The sequence below is a fragment of the Lycium barbarum genome, chromosome 5, assembly GCF_019175385.1.
Source record: "Lycium barbarum isolate Lr01 chromosome 5, ASM1917538v2, whole genome shotgun sequence".
Lineage (NCBI taxonomy): Eukaryota > Viridiplantae > Streptophyta > Magnoliopsida > Solanales > Solanaceae > Lycium > Lycium barbarum.
In genome coordinates, this window is record NC_083341.1 from 1,857,988 (window position 1) to 1,879,054 (window position 21,067).

The 21,067-nt window shown below is 37.5% G+C and overlaps 1 protein-coding gene across 1 annotated transcript; it reads left to right on the plus strand.

Moving 5' to 3' along the window:
• Positions 1-391: 391 nt before the first annotated feature.
• LOC132640071 (tRNA wybutosine-synthesizing protein 2/3/4) lies at positions 392-10,750 on the plus strand. Its single transcript, XM_060356495.1, has 9 exons — positions 392-1,216; positions 5,736-6,126; positions 6,871-7,944; positions 8,040-8,169; positions 8,517-8,752; positions 9,082-9,217; positions 9,478-9,554; positions 9,951-10,057; positions 10,398-10,750. The coding sequence occupies exons 1-9, from the start codon at positions 457-459 to the stop codon at positions 10,502-10,504; spliced, it is 3,018 nt and encodes a 1,005-aa protein (XP_060212478.1). The 5' UTR covers positions 392-456; the 3' UTR covers positions 10,505-10,750.
• Positions 10,751-21,067: the final 10,317 nt, after the last annotated feature.

Here is a 21,067-nt window from a genome sequence, read left to right on the forward strand (position 1 = left end):
TCTCCGGCCAGATCTGACTATTTTCCGGCGAGCATGAAATATATGTGTGAATCGTGTATGAAAGGTTTATGAATACACGTACTGTATTCATACACTAATCATACACTCTGCAAAGAAAAAATAAAATTTTCTGGACTCAATATATTTGACTTCATACAGTATTCATATACTGTCAAGTTTTGTAATTATTCTTTATGTTTTGTAAATAACAAAAACTATCGTCACGTTTCGTTAATCTTTCTCCTTATTAGTTATTATGTATATATACGTAGTTTTCCCTTTCGGCAAAAGTAAGTAACTGCATCTTAAATGACATTGCACAGCCCAACTTGGAACCAGGCCCAAGACCCGAACTCATTCAAGCCCAAATTCAAAACCAACCCAATAACCCCTAAACCCCAAATCAAGATCCTAAAACCCTAATTTTCCTACTGACCAAGAACTCAACCCCCATCAATGGAGTTTCAAAAGAGAAAGTTAGCAACTTTATCTTCAATGAATTCACCTGAACCAGACAAATCACCAAAAGGCAATATAGACACACCAATTATCCCATTACTCAACACAATTAACACACACCCTTCATATTTTACAACCAGTTCTTGTTCTGGTAGAATCTCAATTCTCTCACAACCCAAAAAAAAATCAAAAGGAGGCCAATGGGTGTTCATATCTCATGAAAAAACTCAACCCCATGTAATTTTATCACTCTTTTTTCCATTAAATAAGTCAATTCAGTTAAATGATACACTTGTGTTTAGATTTGAGCCTTTGATTATTGCTGTTGAGTGTAAGGATATTGAGTCAGCTTCATTTTTGGTTTCGTTAGCGATTTCGAGTGGTTTTAGGGAGAGTGGGATTACTAGTGTTAGTAAAAAAAGAGTGATTATTGCTATACGTTGTTCGATACGAATGGAAGTGCCGTTAGGGGATAGTGATAAGATAATGGTTAGTCCTGAGTATGTAGAGTATCTTGTTGAGTTGGCTAATGAGAAAATGGAGACTAATAGAAAAAGAACTGATAATTTTCTTGATGTGTTGTTGAAAAATGGTTTTTCGGGTTCGAAGATTGGTAATGGGAATGTTTTAGATAATGGAAATGTGGAATGTGACGATGGTCCAGTTTGTTCTGATACGATGTTGGAGAATTCTTTGGTTAATGGTGTTGTTGGAAATGGAAATGCTAAAAGTGGAGACTTTGATAATTCTTGCTCTGGTAATTATTCTCTATCTCAAATGCAATTTAGCTTTTCGTAGTTTATGGATATGCGCTTTTTCGTTTTGGATTTATAAGACACTAGTAAATTCACCCGCGCTTCGCGCGGTGTGAAACATGTCAATTAAATTGAGAGAGAGTATCTTTATAAATTTACTCGTCATAAAATTTTCAAGCATATGGTAAAAAAGAAACACTAATAAACATTATTCAATCACCGCTTATCTAAATAATCCTTAAAGCAATTAGCCACGACTCCAAAACTACTTTTTGAGTTTTCTTTTTATGTTGGTAATTTAACATTTTTATTAGTCACCAAGTGAAGAAATACAAAACATAGCAAGTTCACAGATAGCTAATCTCCCGGATAACTCCAACTCCAAGTCCTATTAAAAATCTGCTATCTCCTGAATTTAACTTTACAGCACACGAAAAGAGCTAAATAAATTAGAAAGTAAAGCCTCTGCAGTAGCCATTTCAGACCGCCACAGCTTTGAAATTGAATATACACTCTCTGTTGCAAAACTTTCACCGGCTTTTGCTGCATTTTCGAATATTCTATAGTTTTTCTCCCTCCACATTGCATGAATGAATTCTGCAAAGAGCAATTTGATTAGTCTTGCCATTTCTGTCTTCCCTCTTAACATGTTATATGACCCGGTAGATTTGTTGGTTTCTGTAGCATATCAAGCTGTGATTAGTGGTGTTCCTTGTGTGTCATGTATAAGCAATTTCATTTGACACATGCATGTCTAACAGAAGTGCGCTTTGTGAGATCTTCCAAGATACCTTGGATACACACTAACATATCCATGTCAGACGTATAGATTGTCCTATATCCATAAGTCAGCCAAGTAGCCAAGTAGTATGCTGGCTTGTGATTTTTAACAGAGAGGTGTCTTGAGTGGAATACCATCTTAACATAAGACAGGTACAAAACTGTGCATGCTGAGGTCATATGACCTTAAAAGGTTGGAAAATTAATGGGTTTGAATAAGTCCGTTGAATGATCTGGATTAAGGAGAAAGCAAATTGAGAAGTCTTTTTGCCTTGAAAAGGAGGGGGGAAAAGATGACTGATTGAAACTAATGAAGTAGCTCATAACAAATAGTTTGTAAGAAATTTGGCAGGTAGATAGAAGACCAGTATCATGTTCTTTTAAGAAATGAATCAAATTAAACACAATTCTCCCAAACAGGAAAAAAAAGATGACAGCCCTTGGAGACTCGGATAATTGGGAAGCGGAATAAATGTTTCAATCATCCTCTTCACATCATAATAGTTCATTTGCAGGCCCTCCTCAGCCAAATCATATATTTGAGATAATATGTTATTTGAATTGAGTTGAGATCCTCCTATCTATAGCAGAGCGTATGATAAACAAAGAGTGCACAAAATGAAGTCCAAAGTGAAAGGCCTCAATGAGTTACATGTAAAAAAAGGTGAATTTTTCAGAATATTGTTGTTGATCATGTTGCTTGATATCAGACTCAAGATAGAACATGATTTTTCTGGTTTCTTGACTAAAGCAGAAACCTCAGGTCATTTTCATGGTCAACTATGTATCCAAATCAAGCTGCACATATAGTCTGCTTTCTTCTGCATCCAAAATTTCAAATACCCCTTTCTTCCTCGAGTAGAAAAGTCCACTCCCTTCAATTTAAAATATATTATATGACTCAACACTGCCTATCCATCTTTTCACAGACCCAAAACTTTACAAACGTAACGTACCATCTTACTGGAATTGTTGTTAGAAGACCATTTTCATCAGAATTTTCCAAACCTTTATTTTCCTTTACTTTCTTTCTTCATATACCATTTGTAGTGAATCACGGTAGACCAACAAAGAGTTAATTTCAATTGACCAACAAAAAGCACAAAACAGGGGAAAATACATCGAAGTAACAGCAAGATCAAATATTCTATGTGGGTAATTACAAAAGAGAAACAAATTCTAATGAAAAGATTAAGAAAGCACAAAAGAATATTGACTAATAAGTATATTAATTAAGTGGTAAGCAGGAAAGTAGAAACAATGAGCAATTAATCTAAAATAGGTACTATTGCTTTAGAAAAATTACCAAATTCATGAGTTAATGTTAGTGTCTCAATGACGCAAACTCCATCAGTAGGCAAAGTAACTATATAGTAGATCTTGATGCAAAAAGTTAACTTAGAAGAAAAAGGGGAGAAGTAAAACATTATCAATTACTCAAACACTGGTTGATCTTTTGCTCCAATTACTGAAGGATATAAATGCTTCTCTTCCATTTTGTGATCAAAACTGCAAGAAATTGAAGCGGAATAAGCAAAGCTTGAAAATTTGGTGACGGTACGTACCGAAAAGACAGTCCAAAATCGTTTTTCCGGTTATTTAAAAAAAAAACGAAGAGAGTAAAAAGTGAAAATATTTTATGCTGATATTTTGGAGAAAGAATGTTAGATTTTGGGGGAAAAATGAAGAGATTAGGAGCCTTTTTCTTCTTAAGTTACCAACTTTGAATGTCAACTAATTGAATTCCAATTGAGTCACATGTTCTGCAAGTTTGACAGCGAATTTGATGGGTTGTCAGTGATCAAAAAGAAAAAGATCATTGCAACTTCCAACGAATGGAATACATGAATGGGGGAAGATTTTTTTTTCCCAGGGATGAGAGAGGAGAGATAGCAGCGTTTGGAATGCGGCCATAAAGATGAAAGGGTTTTGGTAAACGACTATCAACGGAGGAAAACTAAACGCTTTGTTAACCGCTGACCGATCTTTTTTTCATTTTTTACTTAATAAATGGGAAAAATTAGGGGACAACCTCATAAATTTGAGGAAAAAGATAAATACCATTCCCAAATTTTTAAGCATGCCACGTAGGCGGAGCTATGCCCTGCTTTATATATTTATATAGATTGTTTATGTATATTTCACAGATCATATAGCGTTGTTGTATTATCATGTGTTTGTGAATCTACTGTGTGAGACACTGTTTTATTGATTATTGTAGTTGAGAGTAAGGATATAGAAGATGGAGGTTAATAGAAAAAGAACTGATAATTTTCTTGATGTGTTGTTGGAAAATGGGTTGTCGGGTTCAAAGATTAGTAATGGGAAGTTCTTAGATAATGGAAAAGTGGAATGTAATGATGGTCCAGTTTGTCCTGATACCATGATCAGTGCAATCGTTTTTTTAGTTTAGGGGTATGAGCTTGTTTTGTGCGTTCTAGACATTATTGTTCATGTATATTTCTCAGATCACATAATGTTGTTTTATTATCATGTGATTGTGAATCTACTATGTGAGACATTGTTTTATAGCATTATGGTAGGTGAATCTAGTTATCTTGCATTGTCGCCAGGATATCATATCATAATAGAGTAGGTCGCTAGAATCAGAAGAAGTTGATCATACTAGTGAATTTGTCTCTGTTCTCGTCTTGGTAATCTGCGACGTGTAATAATTAAAGGAAGGTGCACAATCTTATCCTAGATTGGAAAGCTTTATAAAGTGGCTTACTAGAATCAGAAGAAATTGATCATACTTGTGATTTTGTCTCTGATTTCATCTTGATGATTCGTCAAGATGTTATAACTAAAGGAAAGTGCAGAACTTCCACCTAGTACAATTTGAGTTAAAGCTTATTGTGGCCTGTCCGTGCCGCATTTCTTCTATCACAAAATATAGATACTTCATTTGCCTTAATGTGCTAGTGTAGAATGGGTGTGACATTGCATGGGCAGAGGCGGACCCAAATGGAAGGGTCGGAGTGCACGTGCACTCCGACCCTTCGAAAAAAATTATGTATATATATATGTGTGTATATACCTTGAGAAATTAGTATATATTTAATTGTGCACTCTAACAAACAAAAGTGTCTTTGGGGCACGTTGGTTGCAACTGCTGCTTCCCTTACATGTCTCCCCGGATCGAACCCGAATGTCACTTTTAATTATTTTTTTGAGCCTATTTTTAGGAAAACAATAAGCGTTAAATGAGCTCGTTCAGATCTTTCATTTGCTTCACTGTGTTAAATTTTATTTATTACACATATTTGACCTATATACTTGTATTTTCGCTACTGCTACGCTATTAGTGACCGGTCCGACACGGTATTATCCCTCAGTCGTCATTAAAATTTTTGTTGGCGTTGATGTTAAAATAATGGTGCCCGCGCCGTCTTAAAATCCTGGGTCCGCCTCTGTGTATGGGTATTTGATGTTGATTCTTCAAAATAAAGCAAACAAAACTGCTTGTACCCCTGCTAAACACTTTCACATATCCTCATTGGATATATACCCATAATTGAGTCCATCTGACATAGGCCATATTTCAGCATCTTGACTCCTATATTCTCTTTGTTTTGTTGCCCTTAAAATTTGAGTGTATTAACAATATACTAGTGCAACTTTGGTTAGCTGTTGCAAATGCATGAGTGTGGTAGTACTCTGACCACAAAATGTATGTTGGATTGCAGGATACATTCCCTTGAATGTGACAACAAGTCCTAATATTTAATTAATTGACAGGATTAGAAGTATCCCCTGAGATCAACCTACAGACTGTTAAGTTGGTGATTTCTGGTGAAGCAATTGAGAGGCTATTCCTCTGGGGTCAGTCTGCTTCTTCTGTGGATAACAAGAAGGTTCTCATATTTGGTGGCTTTGGTGGAATGGGAAGGCATGCGCGAAGAAATGATCTATTGCTTCTTGATCTAGAATGTGGAAGGATGGAGGTGATTGATGTTTTGGATGCCCCATGTCCACGCGTGGGCCATACGTCATCCACGGTTGGAGATTCAATGTATGTGATTGGCGGAAGAGCTGACCCTTCAAATATTCTGAATGATGTGTGGGTTTTCAATGTGACAAAGAAGGATTGGAAGCTGTTAGACTGCTCGGGTAGTCCATTCTCCCCAAGGTGATGTTTGGTCGTCTTTGCTTCAGTGGTTACTAATGTGAAGTGTTTCTCCTCTATATATATTTCCTATACCTTGTTTGGTGAATGTGAAGTTTATTAGTTTGTACCAACTTATTCTATTTCGTTATGTATACTTAGGGGTGGAAAAATTAGCTCATGAAAGCATGACCCGCCCATTTATAAGCTCAGCCTATTTTAGCCCATCTAAAAATTGGGCTGATATGTAGCCTAAATTGACTCATAGAAACCTTGTCAAAATATTTTCAAAAAGACATTTTTTTAACTTGATATGTTATATATAGACATGATAAAGGAAAAAAATAGTTTTATTAGGTACTTAAAATATTATAAGGAACAAATAAAGAAATTAAAACTTAGTAAGAATTGAGCGGGTTGGGTTATGACCCCCATTTCAGTCCAACCATTTCAGCCCAAGTAACTTTTATGACCCGCCCATTATTAACTCAGCCCATTTTGCCGCCCCCAAATCCAGCCCAACCCGCCCATTTGACACCCTTGTGTATACTCTTTGTAGATTCTTACATTCGGCGGCAAGGATTTATCCCATTTAATCATGACTCTCTTCGCCATATGAATTGATCTTGATTTATATTCTGTCCCTTCTTCAGCAGAAATATTATCTTTGCTCTGTACTCTTTTTTTTTATTTGTGTAAAATCTCTTATATATAATTTATTTCTTAACCTCATACTCTAATACGATCAGTTACTGTTGTGCAGTACAGGCATAGACATGCTGCAGCTGCTGTAGGTTCAAGAATTTATGTATTTGGGGGAATTCAAAATGATATAATCTTCTCATCACTGTATGTCTTCGACACACAAAACTTTGAATGGAGCGAATTAAAAGTTCAAGGGGATTCACCATGTGCACGTCATTCTCATTCAATGGTAGCATATGGGACTCGATTATTTGTATTTGGGGGATATGATGGGCAGAGGGCTCTAGGGGACCTGTATAGTTTTGACGTGAAAACATGTTTATGGAAGAAGGAAAAAATGATTGGAAGACCACCAGCTGCAAAATTTTCCCATTCTATGTTTATTTATAAGAAATATCTCGGGATCATTGGGGGTTGTCCTGTTAGTAAACAGAATCAGAGATTATCGTTACTGGATCTGGAATCTCATTGGTGGAAACATATTACTATCAGTTCTATTGGCGAAGACCTGTTTGTTCGTAGTACAGCAAATATTGTTGATAATGACCTAATAATGATTGGTGGTGGGGCTGCCTGTTATGCATTTGGAACAAAGTTCAGTGAACCAGTGAAAATAGATCTGTTACCTTTGATATCACTGATAGAAAGTCCCACACATTTACATGAGGAAAATATGCACGCAACTAATCAAGAGGAAGAAACAGTGAAAGGAATGAATGTTTCCTTTTGTTCCCCACAGCATGCAGTGGAAACGGTAACAAATGGAAGCTTTCATCAGAATTCAGAGGTTGCTTCCCATTGGGTTCTTCGGCTCAAAAAGAAAGACGGGAAAATGGCAAAGGATTTGTTGAAAAAGTTTGGATGGTTAGATCTCGGGAGAAAGGTCTATTTGCAGGATGATGGAAAGGATATTTGTTTCCCTGTCACAGAGAACTTTTGTTCTTTATTCAAAGTAAAAGATTCCTGTATGACAGACTTGAACATTCTGATTGAATGTGGAGCAAATATACTAGCTGATGAAATCGTCAAAGTTAAAAAAGCTTCACATTCTCCATTCAAGGTGATGAAGGAAGCTGTAGCCTCTCTGTTAAGTGACCGAGGTCTGCCATTGCAACTTTTAGAGGAGTTACCTTCAAGGTTTTTTTTTTTTTTTCATCTGATAATAATGAACTAATTGTTGTTTTCTGAGTATTCAATATAAAGTGATAAGTTAACATCATTCCTCTCATCAGATGGGAACGACTTGGTGATATTGTTGTGCTTCCTCAAACATCCTTCAAGGATTCAGCATGGGACTTGATTGGACAGGAGCTTTGGTTTATAGTTGCAAAATCCCTGGGGACTAATCGCCTTGCTCGACAAGTAAGTATAATGTATAACTTAACTATAGTTTGGGTATTATAGAGCGTGCTTTTAGTTACTGTCATTTTAGACAAAAGTAACTCATGTCTTTTGGTACCCCTAATATACAGTTCCGTTAACTTATCTAGTTAAATAATTTTGCCTATTGTAATCACAAAGAAATTATGAATACTTTCCTTCTCTAAAAAAATATGCGTACTTAATTATTAGTGTAAGATTTGACCCAACGACCGACACCTTGTTGAGATCCCTATTGTATGTCACTCATTAGTCGTAATGTTCATTGCACTTCTACTCAATTGATTATGTTGCCTTTGTTGTTAATGGAATGTAATTAATTCTTTTAGGGGCGAGTTGCACCAACTGGTACGAGGGACAGTACTTTGGAGATTCTTGTTGGAGATAATGGTTGGGTCAACCACCGAGAAAATGGAATTCTTTATTCTTTTGATGCTACAAAGTGCATGTTTTCATGGGGCAATCTCTCCGAGAAGCTTCGAATGGGCAACTTTGACTGCAAAGACGAAGTTATAGTAGATTTATTTGCTGGCATTGGATATTTTGTGCTACCGTTTCTAGTGAGGTGATACTTATTATTTTAGAATATTGTGTCTTATTGTGAATGATGGATTATCAAACTTCCTTTATGTAAGACCATTTCAATCTATGCCTTCACTTTGACTATGTGGTGTTAATTTAAGCCTTATTTATATTCTTTGAATTCACTTTTCACATCTCAAGGCAATTTTTCTTGTATATGATTTGCGTTAGGCAGTAGATATGTTATGGTCTTGTACCAATCCATTGCTTGGTCTGAATGCCTAATTTAATTCCAGAGTTGCTAATCTTACCTTTGTTCTTATTTTATATAGCGTGTCAGAGGTTTATTGTGTTTGTAATTTGTTTTCTTAGGGCCAAAGCCAAGTTTGTTTATGCTTGTGAATGGAACCCCCACGCGGTTGAGGCACTTCGTCATAACCTTGAAGCTAATCTTGTTGCTGAACGCTGTGTATTACTCGAAGGAGATAATCGAATTATAGCGCCAAAAGTATGCAACTTCAATCTTTACCAATGCCTTATATTTCTTAGCTTGTAAATATATTTATTCATTCGTAATCAATTACCTTGTCTTTTCAGTTGAATTTTTATAAAAGAAAACACTCGACTCGCTTAGTTTGATTCTTGTGTCCAATCCTTTGAATGTTACTTTAAATGGGCAGTAGAAGTTGTCTATGATGTATAGTGGTATTTCATTGTCTATTATTATGTTGCGCTAATATTCGGCTCTGGATATTTGTTCACTTGCAGGGTGTAGCTGATAGAGTGTGTCTCGGTCTCATTCCCACAAGCGAGGGTAGTTGGGTTACTGCTGTCAGAGCATTAAGGTATGTTTATCTCGAAAGTTTTGTCAATATGGCCTAAAATCTCATCCTTCAGTTTCATAAAGAAGATTAAGACCTCTGGGAAATAAAGGGAACGGAAATACTGTGTCATCTCTCTCATTTTTTTAGCTGTTCTCGTGTCTCACCTTGCTATCGATAAGTGAGAAAAAACAACCATTTACAAATGAAATTCAAGCAAAATCCTCCTTATCTTTTTTAGTTCTTAAATTCTCTCTTTGTAATAATTGAACAAAAATTAGGGAATTGTGAGAAACTTTTTGTTGAATGTGGTGCATGAGATATTCTGTCATAGCACAAATTAAACCTTTGATTTTGCATTAGCTTCGATCTGTTAGCCTCTTGTCGATTTTATCTCTTAACCTAATGTGTGAAACGCAGAGACGAGGGTGGGATATTGCACATACATGGCAACGTCAAAGATTCAGAAGAAAATGTCTGGAGAAACAATGTTTCGCAGTCAATCCAAGAAATTGCTAGATCTGAAGGTATAACTTCCCGACATTATAACAACAGATTATGAGCCCGTTTGGATTGGCTTATAAGTTGCTTATAAGTTGTTTTAAGCTTTTTTGAGTGTTTGGCTGGCCTGCTGAAAGTCATTTTGTGCTTAAAATAAGCCCAAAAAATTAATTGGACCCGTTTGGCTTAGCTTATCTAAAGCAGCTTATAAGCTGAAAACAACTTATAAGCCAAAAAAAATAACTTGGCCTACCCCAATTTTTTTTTTGGCTTATAAGCTATTGCTTTTTTTAAGCCCATCCAAACAGGCTCTATGTAACATTCTTGCTGCTCGGCCATGGCTAATTGGCATTTTTCTGTTATCAGGCCACCACTGGGAGGTAACGGTAGAACACGTCGAGAGAGTGAAATGGTATGCGCCTCATATTCGCCATCTTGTTGCTGATGTGACATGCAAAAAGATTCGGACATAAAATTTGTTGCAAACAATTGTTGCTGAGGGATTCCGTCCAAATTCATTATTGAGTCTTAAACTTATCATATGGACTTTGAAATTTGAAATGTAAACCAGATTCACCATCTTAGATTAGAGGGGAAATATATTAATCATGTTAAGTGAAGTGTGTGCAGTTTTACTAGCATTTTTGGGGTGATTTTTGTATTGTTTGGAAAACTTTCTGTGATTAAAGAAAGAAAAGGAAAATAATCCAATTCTCTTGTGGCTGCATTTCACTCTAATACAATAAGTCCAATTCATATCATTATGCTCAACGTAAGGAATGAGGGAAGCTAAAATTGCGATCGTAATAGAGAAGATTGGTTCCATAAAATATATCCGTGTTTGTATACATAAAAGTCGAATGCTATAAAAGATTAAATCTTACCTAATTTAATAATTATGTTTAATTTAATAAAATAAGACAACATTTTGCGCGATGCTCCACTCTTACGTAGTTACGTGTCTAGTAGAAAATTTATGAAATAAGTAATTGTTACAAAAGCTTTCAGTCTAATTACTAACCAAATGGTATTTAAGAGATAATAGTACAACAGATTTTTATATGAAAAATATCATGAAAAGGAATTAAATCCCCTCGGTATAAATAATTTTTTTCCTCGAGATGTCTTTGTTTGGTGAATCGATAATTAATAGTAATTTTTTTTTATATAAATCGAAACTCGACAATCCCTTCTGAGTCATATATTCAAAGAAAGGCTAAAACAACTAGCTAATAAATAATAAGATTCTTTCAAATATAAAATATATTGATCTTGATGTATGACTACATTAAGCGGAAACAAAACAAACGTATAGTAAAACGTTAAAAATTTAATTTAATTCTGGACGAAAGAAAAAAGATTGATACATCAAAATTATTTAGGAGTTAACGTCTGCGAACTTTTAAATACAAGAGTTGAACACATTGGATAGACTGAAGGCTTAAACATACATTTCTAAACATAGTTATTTGATAAGAATTTAGCACAAATTAAAGTCTTATTCTTTTTCTCAACGGAACATATGATTCACATGAAGTCGGTAGCTTTTGCCTTGTTATTGTACATTAATTTGTAGTCGATGTACGAATTCATAAACTTCATATTTTAGATTTGCTTGATGTTGTTGCCTCGTTCTCTCTCTTTTATTAGTATAAACTTTTTTATCATCAAAATTCAAATGATATTAACATGATTGATACAAGAAAGAGATCTAGTCTATCTATTATGAGTAATATCAATCAAACCAACATGGAGATAAAAAAGAACTATGGCAAATATATATAGATAGAAGGGATAGAACCTATTTCAGTTCAAGTAAATTTTAGACTGGTCAATTACTTAGCCCATTTTAACCATCCAAATCAGGGCCAACTTGCCCATTTGACACCCCTACAAATGTGTTAATGTTGAACACACTTGTGATTTCCTTTCGTAAGGACCTCACCCCACAAAAGTAGGGGTACGATCTGCGTACATTCTATTCTCTCTAGACCCACTTATAAAATTATACTGGGTATGTTATTATTGTTGTAGAACCCTATAGACGTGACATCTAGTCTTCATTAATTCTAAAGTTACGTTTTTGAACGCGGAAGAGAGAAAAAAAAAAAAAACATAAATTTGATTCATGTAATGGACCAAAAGTTTAACCTGATATATGCCGAGTACAACGTCTCCTAATTTAACCAAAGAAAATTAAAGGATAGGTCATGACATGTGAAACAGAAGTTATAAAAAAGAGTACTTAATTAACATGCTAATCATCTAAGGTCGACATTTCATTTTTTAAACTTATTCAGCAGTGGCAGAGCCAGGATTTCTGCCGAGAGAGTTCAAAATATAAAAAAGTAAACATACGAAGAAGCCTAAGGGGTTCAATATCTACTATATATACATAAAGAATAATTTTAACCTTGTAAAAACAATGTTTTTTTCAGCCGAGGGGGTTCGGATGAACACCTTCGGCTCTATGTGGCTCCGCCACTGTTATTCAAAATGCATAACTTTAACAAACAACCAAGCTTTGAATCACGATTTAGTTTTTAACATATAGCGTAATGTAGGGGTGTCATGGAGCGGGGAGGGTTGAATTTGGAAGGGTTAAAATAAGCTGAGTTATTAATTAGGAGGGTCATTGACCTGACTAAATGTTACTTGAGCTGAATTGAATTAGACCGAAAATAGGGTCATAACCTAATCCGCCCAACTCTTACTAAGTTTTAAATTCGTCGTTTGTTTTCTTATAATTTAGTTAAGTACCTAATAAAAAAAATTCCTTATATTATGGATATATACAACATATCAAATAAAAAAAAATATCTTTTTAAAAATATTTAGACAAATTTTCTCATGGGTCAATTTGAGCTGCATATCAGCCTATCTTTTAAATGAGCTGAATTAAACGGGTCAAAATAGGCTGAGTTAACAAACTAAGTGGGTCATTAATCTGTCCAAACCTAAAAGATTATCCGAGTCATAATTTTATGGGCTAATTTTGCTACCTGTCACGTCCTTAGTCTTCAACTAAGCGCACATGCGGCACTTGACAACTCGCTCACGTTCTTGCACAACTTGCTCATGATCTTGCTATGCCAAGTCAGTCTAGTTTACTACACTCAAGATCGCTAAGGGAATAGTAATTGAGAAAGACAAGAGAAATTTGCTAGAAGGAAGTTTTTTATTATAGAAAACTTAATTGATTTTGCTTGATGGTTTACAAATGAATGACCCTCCTATTTATACTACTCACCTAGGGACTAGTATATAAATAATAATTATTCTACAAGTCCCTATATATTTACAAATAAGGCCCTATTCTAGGAATCTCTACACAACTAGATTATTCTAAGGACTTTCCATGCAATTCCATAAGGTTCTAAGGTCTTCCATGAGAAATCTCCATATTTCTGTAGAACCTTCTCACATAAGCTAGCCTCCTCTCCATGTAAGCATCCACATAAGCTTCCTACATGGCAAAAATAGTCCCACGTGGTGCCTAGGTGGCATGATGATGTAGCGGGTCATCACACTCTCCCCCACCCGATGTTGCGACAACCGTAGCGCAATGTTGTTGTATAAACTCTCGAATCTTGTCTTTAAATTGCCACAAGTCTTCGTACCCCCTGTGTTATATCCCGTATTTTTAAACGTCGGATTAATTGTAAGTTGAGGTGGGGCCCACACGTCAAGATTTTTTTTTTGGGGCATGTGACAAATTATATGAATCACATATGTAAAGTTAAACACAACTCAAGAAGGACCCTTGGGCTGTGGAGTATGCTGTGCCATGTACACATATTCTGATATATGATGATATGATATGATATGGCCATCTGATATGTTCGACATGTGCACATTCTGATATGATATGATATGTTACGGAGTTATTCCCTACTCTGGAGTTATGCTGTGTTGTGGCGCCAGTGTCGGGGTGGCGACCACGTTCTGTTCACCGAGTCCCTTGGCGGGGGCCGGATATGATATGGCATATGTTTCTGCATACACTCTTTATGTTCTGGAAATATGCATCTGATAATCTGGATATTATACTCATTTTTCTGTATGTTCTGTTCCGGTCATGATTTTGTTCCGTAATGGGACCAGATATGACATATGTTTCCTGCATGCACTATTTATGCTTTATGATCAGCGTTTTGCTATTCTGGATATTCCGTTCATTTTCTGTACCTTCTGCTTCGGTTATGACTTTGTTTACTACGTTCCGTGCTTTACATATTCAGTACATTTTCCGTACTGACCCCCTCTTCTTCGGGGGTTGCGTTTCATGCCACGCAGGTACAGACGACCGATTTGCTGATCCGCCCGCTTAGGATCCTATTCTGCTATCTGGAAGTGCTCCTTTGTCCGGAGCTTATATTTTGGGTACAGACTTCTCTGTTGCACATATGTATATTAATCAGGGGTACGACGGGGCCCTGTCCCGTCTTGTGATTTGTTTGTTGTTCATAGAGGTCTGTAGACATATATGTGGGTTCTGTATATGTTTTGGGTGATATGATCTGTGATAGCCTTATCGGCTTCCACATGCTATATTTTTTCACCTGTGATAGTTAGTGACGCCATTTGACCTTTATATTTATATATATTCTGCTAATATGATGGTTTGGGTTATTGGGTACGTTTGGGTGTCCAGCACGGACACTAGTCGCGGCCTACGGGGTTGGGTCGTGACACCCTGGCAGTGTCCATTTGCCCTTGTTTCCGCCTGGCCTAGTAGTCAATGATAGCCTCAATCTCGCTATCGTGTGAGGCGGTGACGGTAATCGGTGCGTGACTTGACCCTTTTCCGGTTCATGCTCTAACTCAATCTTGTGATCCTGCTCACGCCTAAGAGGCAAGCTCTTCGGAAATACCATCTTTGTTTTCTTCAAGCAAGTTATCTATCCAAGGCGGCGATGTCTCTTGGGTACCATTATCTTCCTTCAAACTTCTAATGGTTGCCATGAATGTTGGCTCCTCTTTCTTGAGCCCCTCGACAAGCTGCATAGCTGAAAGTTGTGCATGGCCCTGTTCATGCGACATAGTCACTGTAGGCACCATGCAAGTGCCTTCTCGCTCCATGACCAAGAGACGTTGGAGGTAGGGATCGATCATCGTGTGGAAATGTCTAAAGAATTCTTTCCCCAAAACAATGTCAAAGATATCCATAGTAGTAGCGGTAAAATTTATCGTACCTTTCCAATCGCCCAATTTGACACTAACGCCATTAGCTACACCACGAGCATTTTCTGGCTTAGCATTCACGATCTTGACGAGGGCGTTAATTGGAGTGAGCTTCAACTCTAGTCTCTTCGCTGCGGCCTCGGTCACAAAATTATGAGTCGCCCCAGTGTCTACCAGTGCACGAGCGGGCTTGTTTGATGGTGAGATCCACGTACTGGTTTTTATTATCATTGGTTTGACTATCTTGCTTCGCGACAGCGCCACATAGTCAAATTGTCCCGAACTGTGCGATTCCCGTACTCTGTGTTTGCGTCTGCTCGTGACTTGCACGTACGATAGCGCTAATGCTCTTCAGGTCAGGGCAATTTTTGAAGTTGTGCGGCCCTCCGTATAAGTAGCATCCCTTCTTCTCGTTCCGCGCCTTCTTTTCAGCATAGCCCTGACGACCACCTGACTTCTTGCTGTCAAACTTATTTGCATTTTGAGTCTTGGAGTATTGTTGTTGCGATCCCTTACTCTCGCCACAGTCTCCCCCATCTTTGGCATCGCTACCCCTTGACTCATTGCCTTGGCCTTTGCCGTGCTTGTCATGCCTGAAGTCCATCAAAGACTCGGCCTCCACTATGGCTTGGTCTATGTCTGCGATTTGACGGCGTTGCAACTCCTGCTTAGCCCAATTTTGCAACCCGTCTATAAGGTGAAACAACAAGTCATCGCTAGTGAGTTGGGAATTTGAAGCATAAGGGTGGTGAACTCCTTGACATAGTCGCGAATGCTCCCTGTCTGCTTCAACTCTCTAAGTTTGCGTCTTGCCTCGTACAAGACATTATTTGGGTAGAACTGTCGCTTGAACTCATTCTTGAACTGATCCCACGTGTTAATTGTGCATAGACCTCTGTCAGTATCAGCGACCTTTCTTCTCCACCATAGCATGGCAGTCTCTGTTAGGTACAACACAGCGGTATTGATCTTGGCCTCATCGTCCCTTACTTTGCTATGCTTGAAATAGTTCTCCAAGTGCCAAAGAAAGTTCTTCACCTCTTGTGCATCACGAACCCCTTTGAACACTGGTGGCTTAGGAGCCTCGATCTTAGCCCCCCTCATCACGACAACATTGTTGGCTGCCTCCGTCACAGCAACGTTGACCTGCTCTTCGAGTGCCACTATCTTTGCCTTTATGACATCGATAGTACTCAACGCCTCCATGAGTTTGCACTCTAAGGCAGTAATGGTTTGCTTTACCTCAATCTCAGCCTGCATACGCCCCTCCAAGTCACTTCGGATGCTTTCAATTTCTTCAAGAGTATGCCCCTTAAGAACGCTAACAGTGCCCTCCACATTGCCCAAACGTTGGCCAAATATGTCGATGGCGTCCATCCCCACGTTAACCTTCATAACCCACTCTTTACCGAGCGAGACGTCCTCGGACAGGACCTCCACGTCATCCTCGCTCGCCTCAGTGGTAGATGATTCTTGGGATGTAAGCCCTTCATTTGGCACAACCTCTGGCGGCACCTCCTGGCTCTTGTTGGCGACATTCCTCTTTTTGTTATGGCCTTTCTTGCCAGTAGCATCCTGGATGACGTTGGCTTGGGTTTTAGCAGCGTTGATTTCTCCGTCGTTTGCCATTCCCTCAGTTGTAACCTTCGCTCTGATACCACGTTGTCACGTCCTTAGTCTTCAACTAAGCGCACGTGCGGCACTTGAGAACTCGCTCACGTTCTTGCACAACTTGCTCACGATCTTGCTATGCCAAGTCAGCCTAGCTTACTACACTCAAGATCGCTAAGGGAATAGTAATTGAGAAAGACGAGAAATTTGCTAAAAGGAAACTTTTTATTATAGAAGACTTAATTGATTTTGCTTGATGGTTTACAAATGAAAGACCCTCCTATTTATACTACTCACCTAGGGACTAGTATGTAAATAATTATTATTATACAAGTCCCTACATGTTTACAAATAAGCCCCTATTCTAGAAATCTCTGCACAACTAGATTATTCTAAGGACTTTCCATGCAATTCCATAAGGTTCTAAGGTCTTCCATGAGAAATCTCCATATTTCTCTAGAACCTTATCACATAATCTAGCCTCCTCTCCATATAAGCATCCACATAAGCTTCCTACATGGCAAAAATAGTTTCACGTGGCGCCTAGGTGGCATGATGATATGGCCGGTCATCACATACCTCTATAATATGATATTCATATGAAGAATAGTCAGTCATACATATTTTTTTTTTAATAATCCATCACCTAAGGTTGTGATCCCTTAGGTGTGGGGGGTTAGGCTTGACCCCTACCAGGTCCATTACTGCACAAAAATGTTACACATGTTAGAGGCGGACATGGACCAAACCTCTAACCATTGCTATCTGCACAAAAAATTACACAGGGAGGAATTGGCCTATACAAGTTCCATCCCTACTACTACATTAAGAAAATTAACTTACAAAGAAGTTGCTTTTGTCATATCTCCTTCTCATTGAAGGAAAATGCCATTTATCTAGTTGAATTAAACCTTTAACTTCTTGTGGCAGTTCATGTCTTGAGGTATAAAAGGTTTCATTTCCACTAGCAGCAGCTAACTTTGCAAAATAATCAACAATCTTATTAGCTTCTCTGAAGCAGTGTTTGAAATCCACCACTTCACTCCTTGCGCAAGTGCTCTGAATAAGATTCTTTAGTTTCATATTAGTAGTAGATTTCTTCTTAAGCATGTCACTGATGATTTTGGAGTCCATCTCGATGATAACTCTGTTGAAACCATTTTCAATACATCACCGAACAACATAGTTAGCAGCCTTAGCTTCTGAATAGTTATTGCTGCAAAATTCTATAGGCTTGGAAAATGCCATACAAAAGTCTCTATTACTGTCCCTTATAATCCCTCCAATGCCAGCTTTGCCAATATTCTCCATGTAACTTCCATCCACATTGAGTTTAAAGAAACCTTGCTCAGGGAATTGCCATGTAATCTGGTGAATGTTGATCACTGGTTGGAGTCTTTCTATATTTTCACAGACTGAAGGCCAGTTTCCTGAAAAATTACACTTAGGGAAAATCATATTTATGGCATTCGTAATGTTCCAGATAATCTGGTATTCCATTTTCTTTTTGTTCATCTTCGTTTGGTCACCATATTAACAAGCAGTCCATTGTTTCCAAATTTCCCAACAGATGAAAATAGGAGCAACTTGAATGAGAAGCTTATGCACACTGTTCTTTGCCTTATAATTCCACCAGTTTTGAATGGTTCTCTTGATAGGGCCTGGCAGATGGATAATTCCAATAGGGGCCCCAAAATAACTCCAAATATACTTAGCAACTTCTCCATGAGTAAAGGTATGATTCATGTAATCAATCACAGGACTAGTACAACAGAAGCATACCTCATTAGAGTAGTACCTAGCTTATTGAGAGCTTCATTAAAAGGGAGATTTTCATGGTATAATCTCCATACTAAAAATGAGATCTTGAAAGGGATGGACCTATGCCAGATGTTGTTTATAAAACCATTTTTTCGCCTGGCTTTTCTGATAGTGTTCCAGGCAGTTTTATTGGAATAAATTCCATCTTCAGTGCATCTCCACACAGGGTCATCTTCTTGATCTTCAGGACCAATGTCTATGGACATGATGTCTTGGACAATATTTGGAGGAAGAATACAGGATAGGACTCTATTATCCCAAGATCTGTTGATCATGAAGTCCTTAACCTTAAGTTTAGCAAGGATGCCATCACTGTTGGTATATGTGATAAGAGCCAATGGTCCGTAGCTGGTCTAAGAGTCCCACCAAAAATTACAGTTACCAGCATTAATATTCCATTTAATCTGACTCTCAGCATGGTTTCTAGCCCAGACCAAATTTTTCCAACCTTGAGAATTTCCAGGAATCCACTTCTTCTGGACCATATGTTTATTAGAGCACAATTTAATTTTCATGAAATCTGCCCAAAGAGACTGTTTAACTCTTAATCTCCACCATCTTTTGATAGAAAGGGTGTTGGAAATGTCAATTAAACTCCTGATCCCAAATCCAGCTTCGTCTTTAGGATAACAAAGATTGGTCCAGGAACTCCATTGATATTTCCTTTTTTCAAGAGAGGAACCCCAATAAAATCTAGCCATATGCTTCTCTATGAGGTTTATTGTACCCTTGGAAGGGTTAAGAGCAGAAAAAGTATAGGTTGGAAGAGACTGTAAAACACTTTTGATTAAGACAGTCCTACCACCAACACTGAGCATCTTTCCTTGTCATCCATTCATCCTCTTTACAATCTTATTCACCATACCATCAAAATACTCAATTTTTTTCCTACCAGAATAAATAGGGTAGCCCAGATATGTAAAAGGAAAAGATTTCTCTAAATAATCAGTACATTGCCTTAATATATTAATCATGTAGGGGCTAGTTCTGGGGTCAGTGAGGAAAAAACTTTTGTTCTTATTGACCTTTTGCCCAAAAATTTTCTCATAGTGCCTGATTTGTCTCATAATGAACAGAATTAGAGTTTCCACTTGAGAAGATGACAATGTCATCTGCATAGGACAAATCATTAATCTGAGGACCCCTATTATTCATAGAAAAAGGGACAAAGCTATCATGATTAAAGAGGTTATTCAAGGATCTAGATAGTACTTCAGCAGCTAATATAAATAGAGCTGGAGAGACTGGATCTCCTTGTTTGAGACCTTGAAAGGAATGGAAGAAACCTTGCCTGGTTCCATTGATAAGAATAGAATACCACACATTATCCACAATCCTTCTAATCATATCAATCCAGTTCTCATTAAAACCAAACCTTTATAGAACCTGGAATAAGAAGGGTCATGACAATCTGTCATAGGCCTTTGCCATATCTAGTTTAATCACCATATCTCCACCCTTGTTGTACTTACCAATCTCATGTACAATCTCTTGTGCAAACATCACATTCTCAGTGATTAGCCTTCCTGACACAAATCCACTTTGGTTAACAGAAACCAGTTTGGGAAGTAAAGGACTCAATCTGTTGGCCACAATTTTAGAGATGATCTTGTTAGTGAAATTGCTGAGACTAATAGGCATGAAGTCTTGGAAACAAGAGGGGGATTCAGTTTTAGGAATCAAGGCCAAGCAGGTGTGAGTGTAATACTTAGTGAGTCTCTTCCCTTTAAAGAAGTCTGAGACAAAAGCACTGATGTCATTCTTGATGATATGCCAGCAGGATTGGAAGAATTTTCCATTGAAGCCATCAGGTCCTACACTGCTCTCGGCATTCATGCTGAAAATAGCTTCTCTTATTTCTTCCTCATCAGGGATATTGGTAAGGATCTCATTGTCTTCCTCAGTTATCAAAGTAGGAATACAGTTAAGAATCCTGTGATCTCTGAAATGATGCTTGAGGTTGAACAACCCTTTAAAATGCCTAATGGCAGCTTTAGAAATGCTCTCATCTCCTTGAATCCAAATCCCTCTGTGGTTCTTAATAGAATGGAGTTGAAGTCTTTTTCTCCTTTCTCTCAAAATACTATGAAAGTATCTAGTATTGTAGTCACCTTCCTTGAACTAATTGGTCTGAGTTTTTTGTCTCATGAGATTGTCTTGAAGACCCAACCATCTAACATATTCTGCATAACCCTTGTTGAGTTCTTCCTTGTCATGCTCTGTATTATTCTGCAAGTCCATATCCTCTAAAATAAGGATTTTAGCCTCCCAGTTATTAGGTCTGTGATCTGAGCCTGTTCTAGCTAAATGCTTAACAGAGTTGTTATTGAAAAGTTGAACCCATTGATCATTGACAAGCATCCTATCCAGTCTTTTCCATATCCTCTTCGGTCTTCTATTGTTACACCATGTAAACTTAG

Bases quoted from the DNA above. Each gene is read 5' to 3' on its own strand.
- LOC132640071 (XM_060356495.1), top strand. From the start codon at position 457: ATGGAGTTTCAAAAGAGAAAGTTAGCAACTTTATCTTCAATGAATTCA. The intron at 8,753-9,081 runs GTGATACTTATT...TTGTTTTCTTAG, and splicing joins GTGCTACCGTTTCTAGTGAG to GGCCAAAGCCAAGTTTGTTT. The intron at 9,218-9,477 runs GTATGCAACTTC...GTTCACTTGCAG, and splicing joins ATCGAATTATAGCGCCAAAA to GGTGTAGCTGATAGAGTGTG.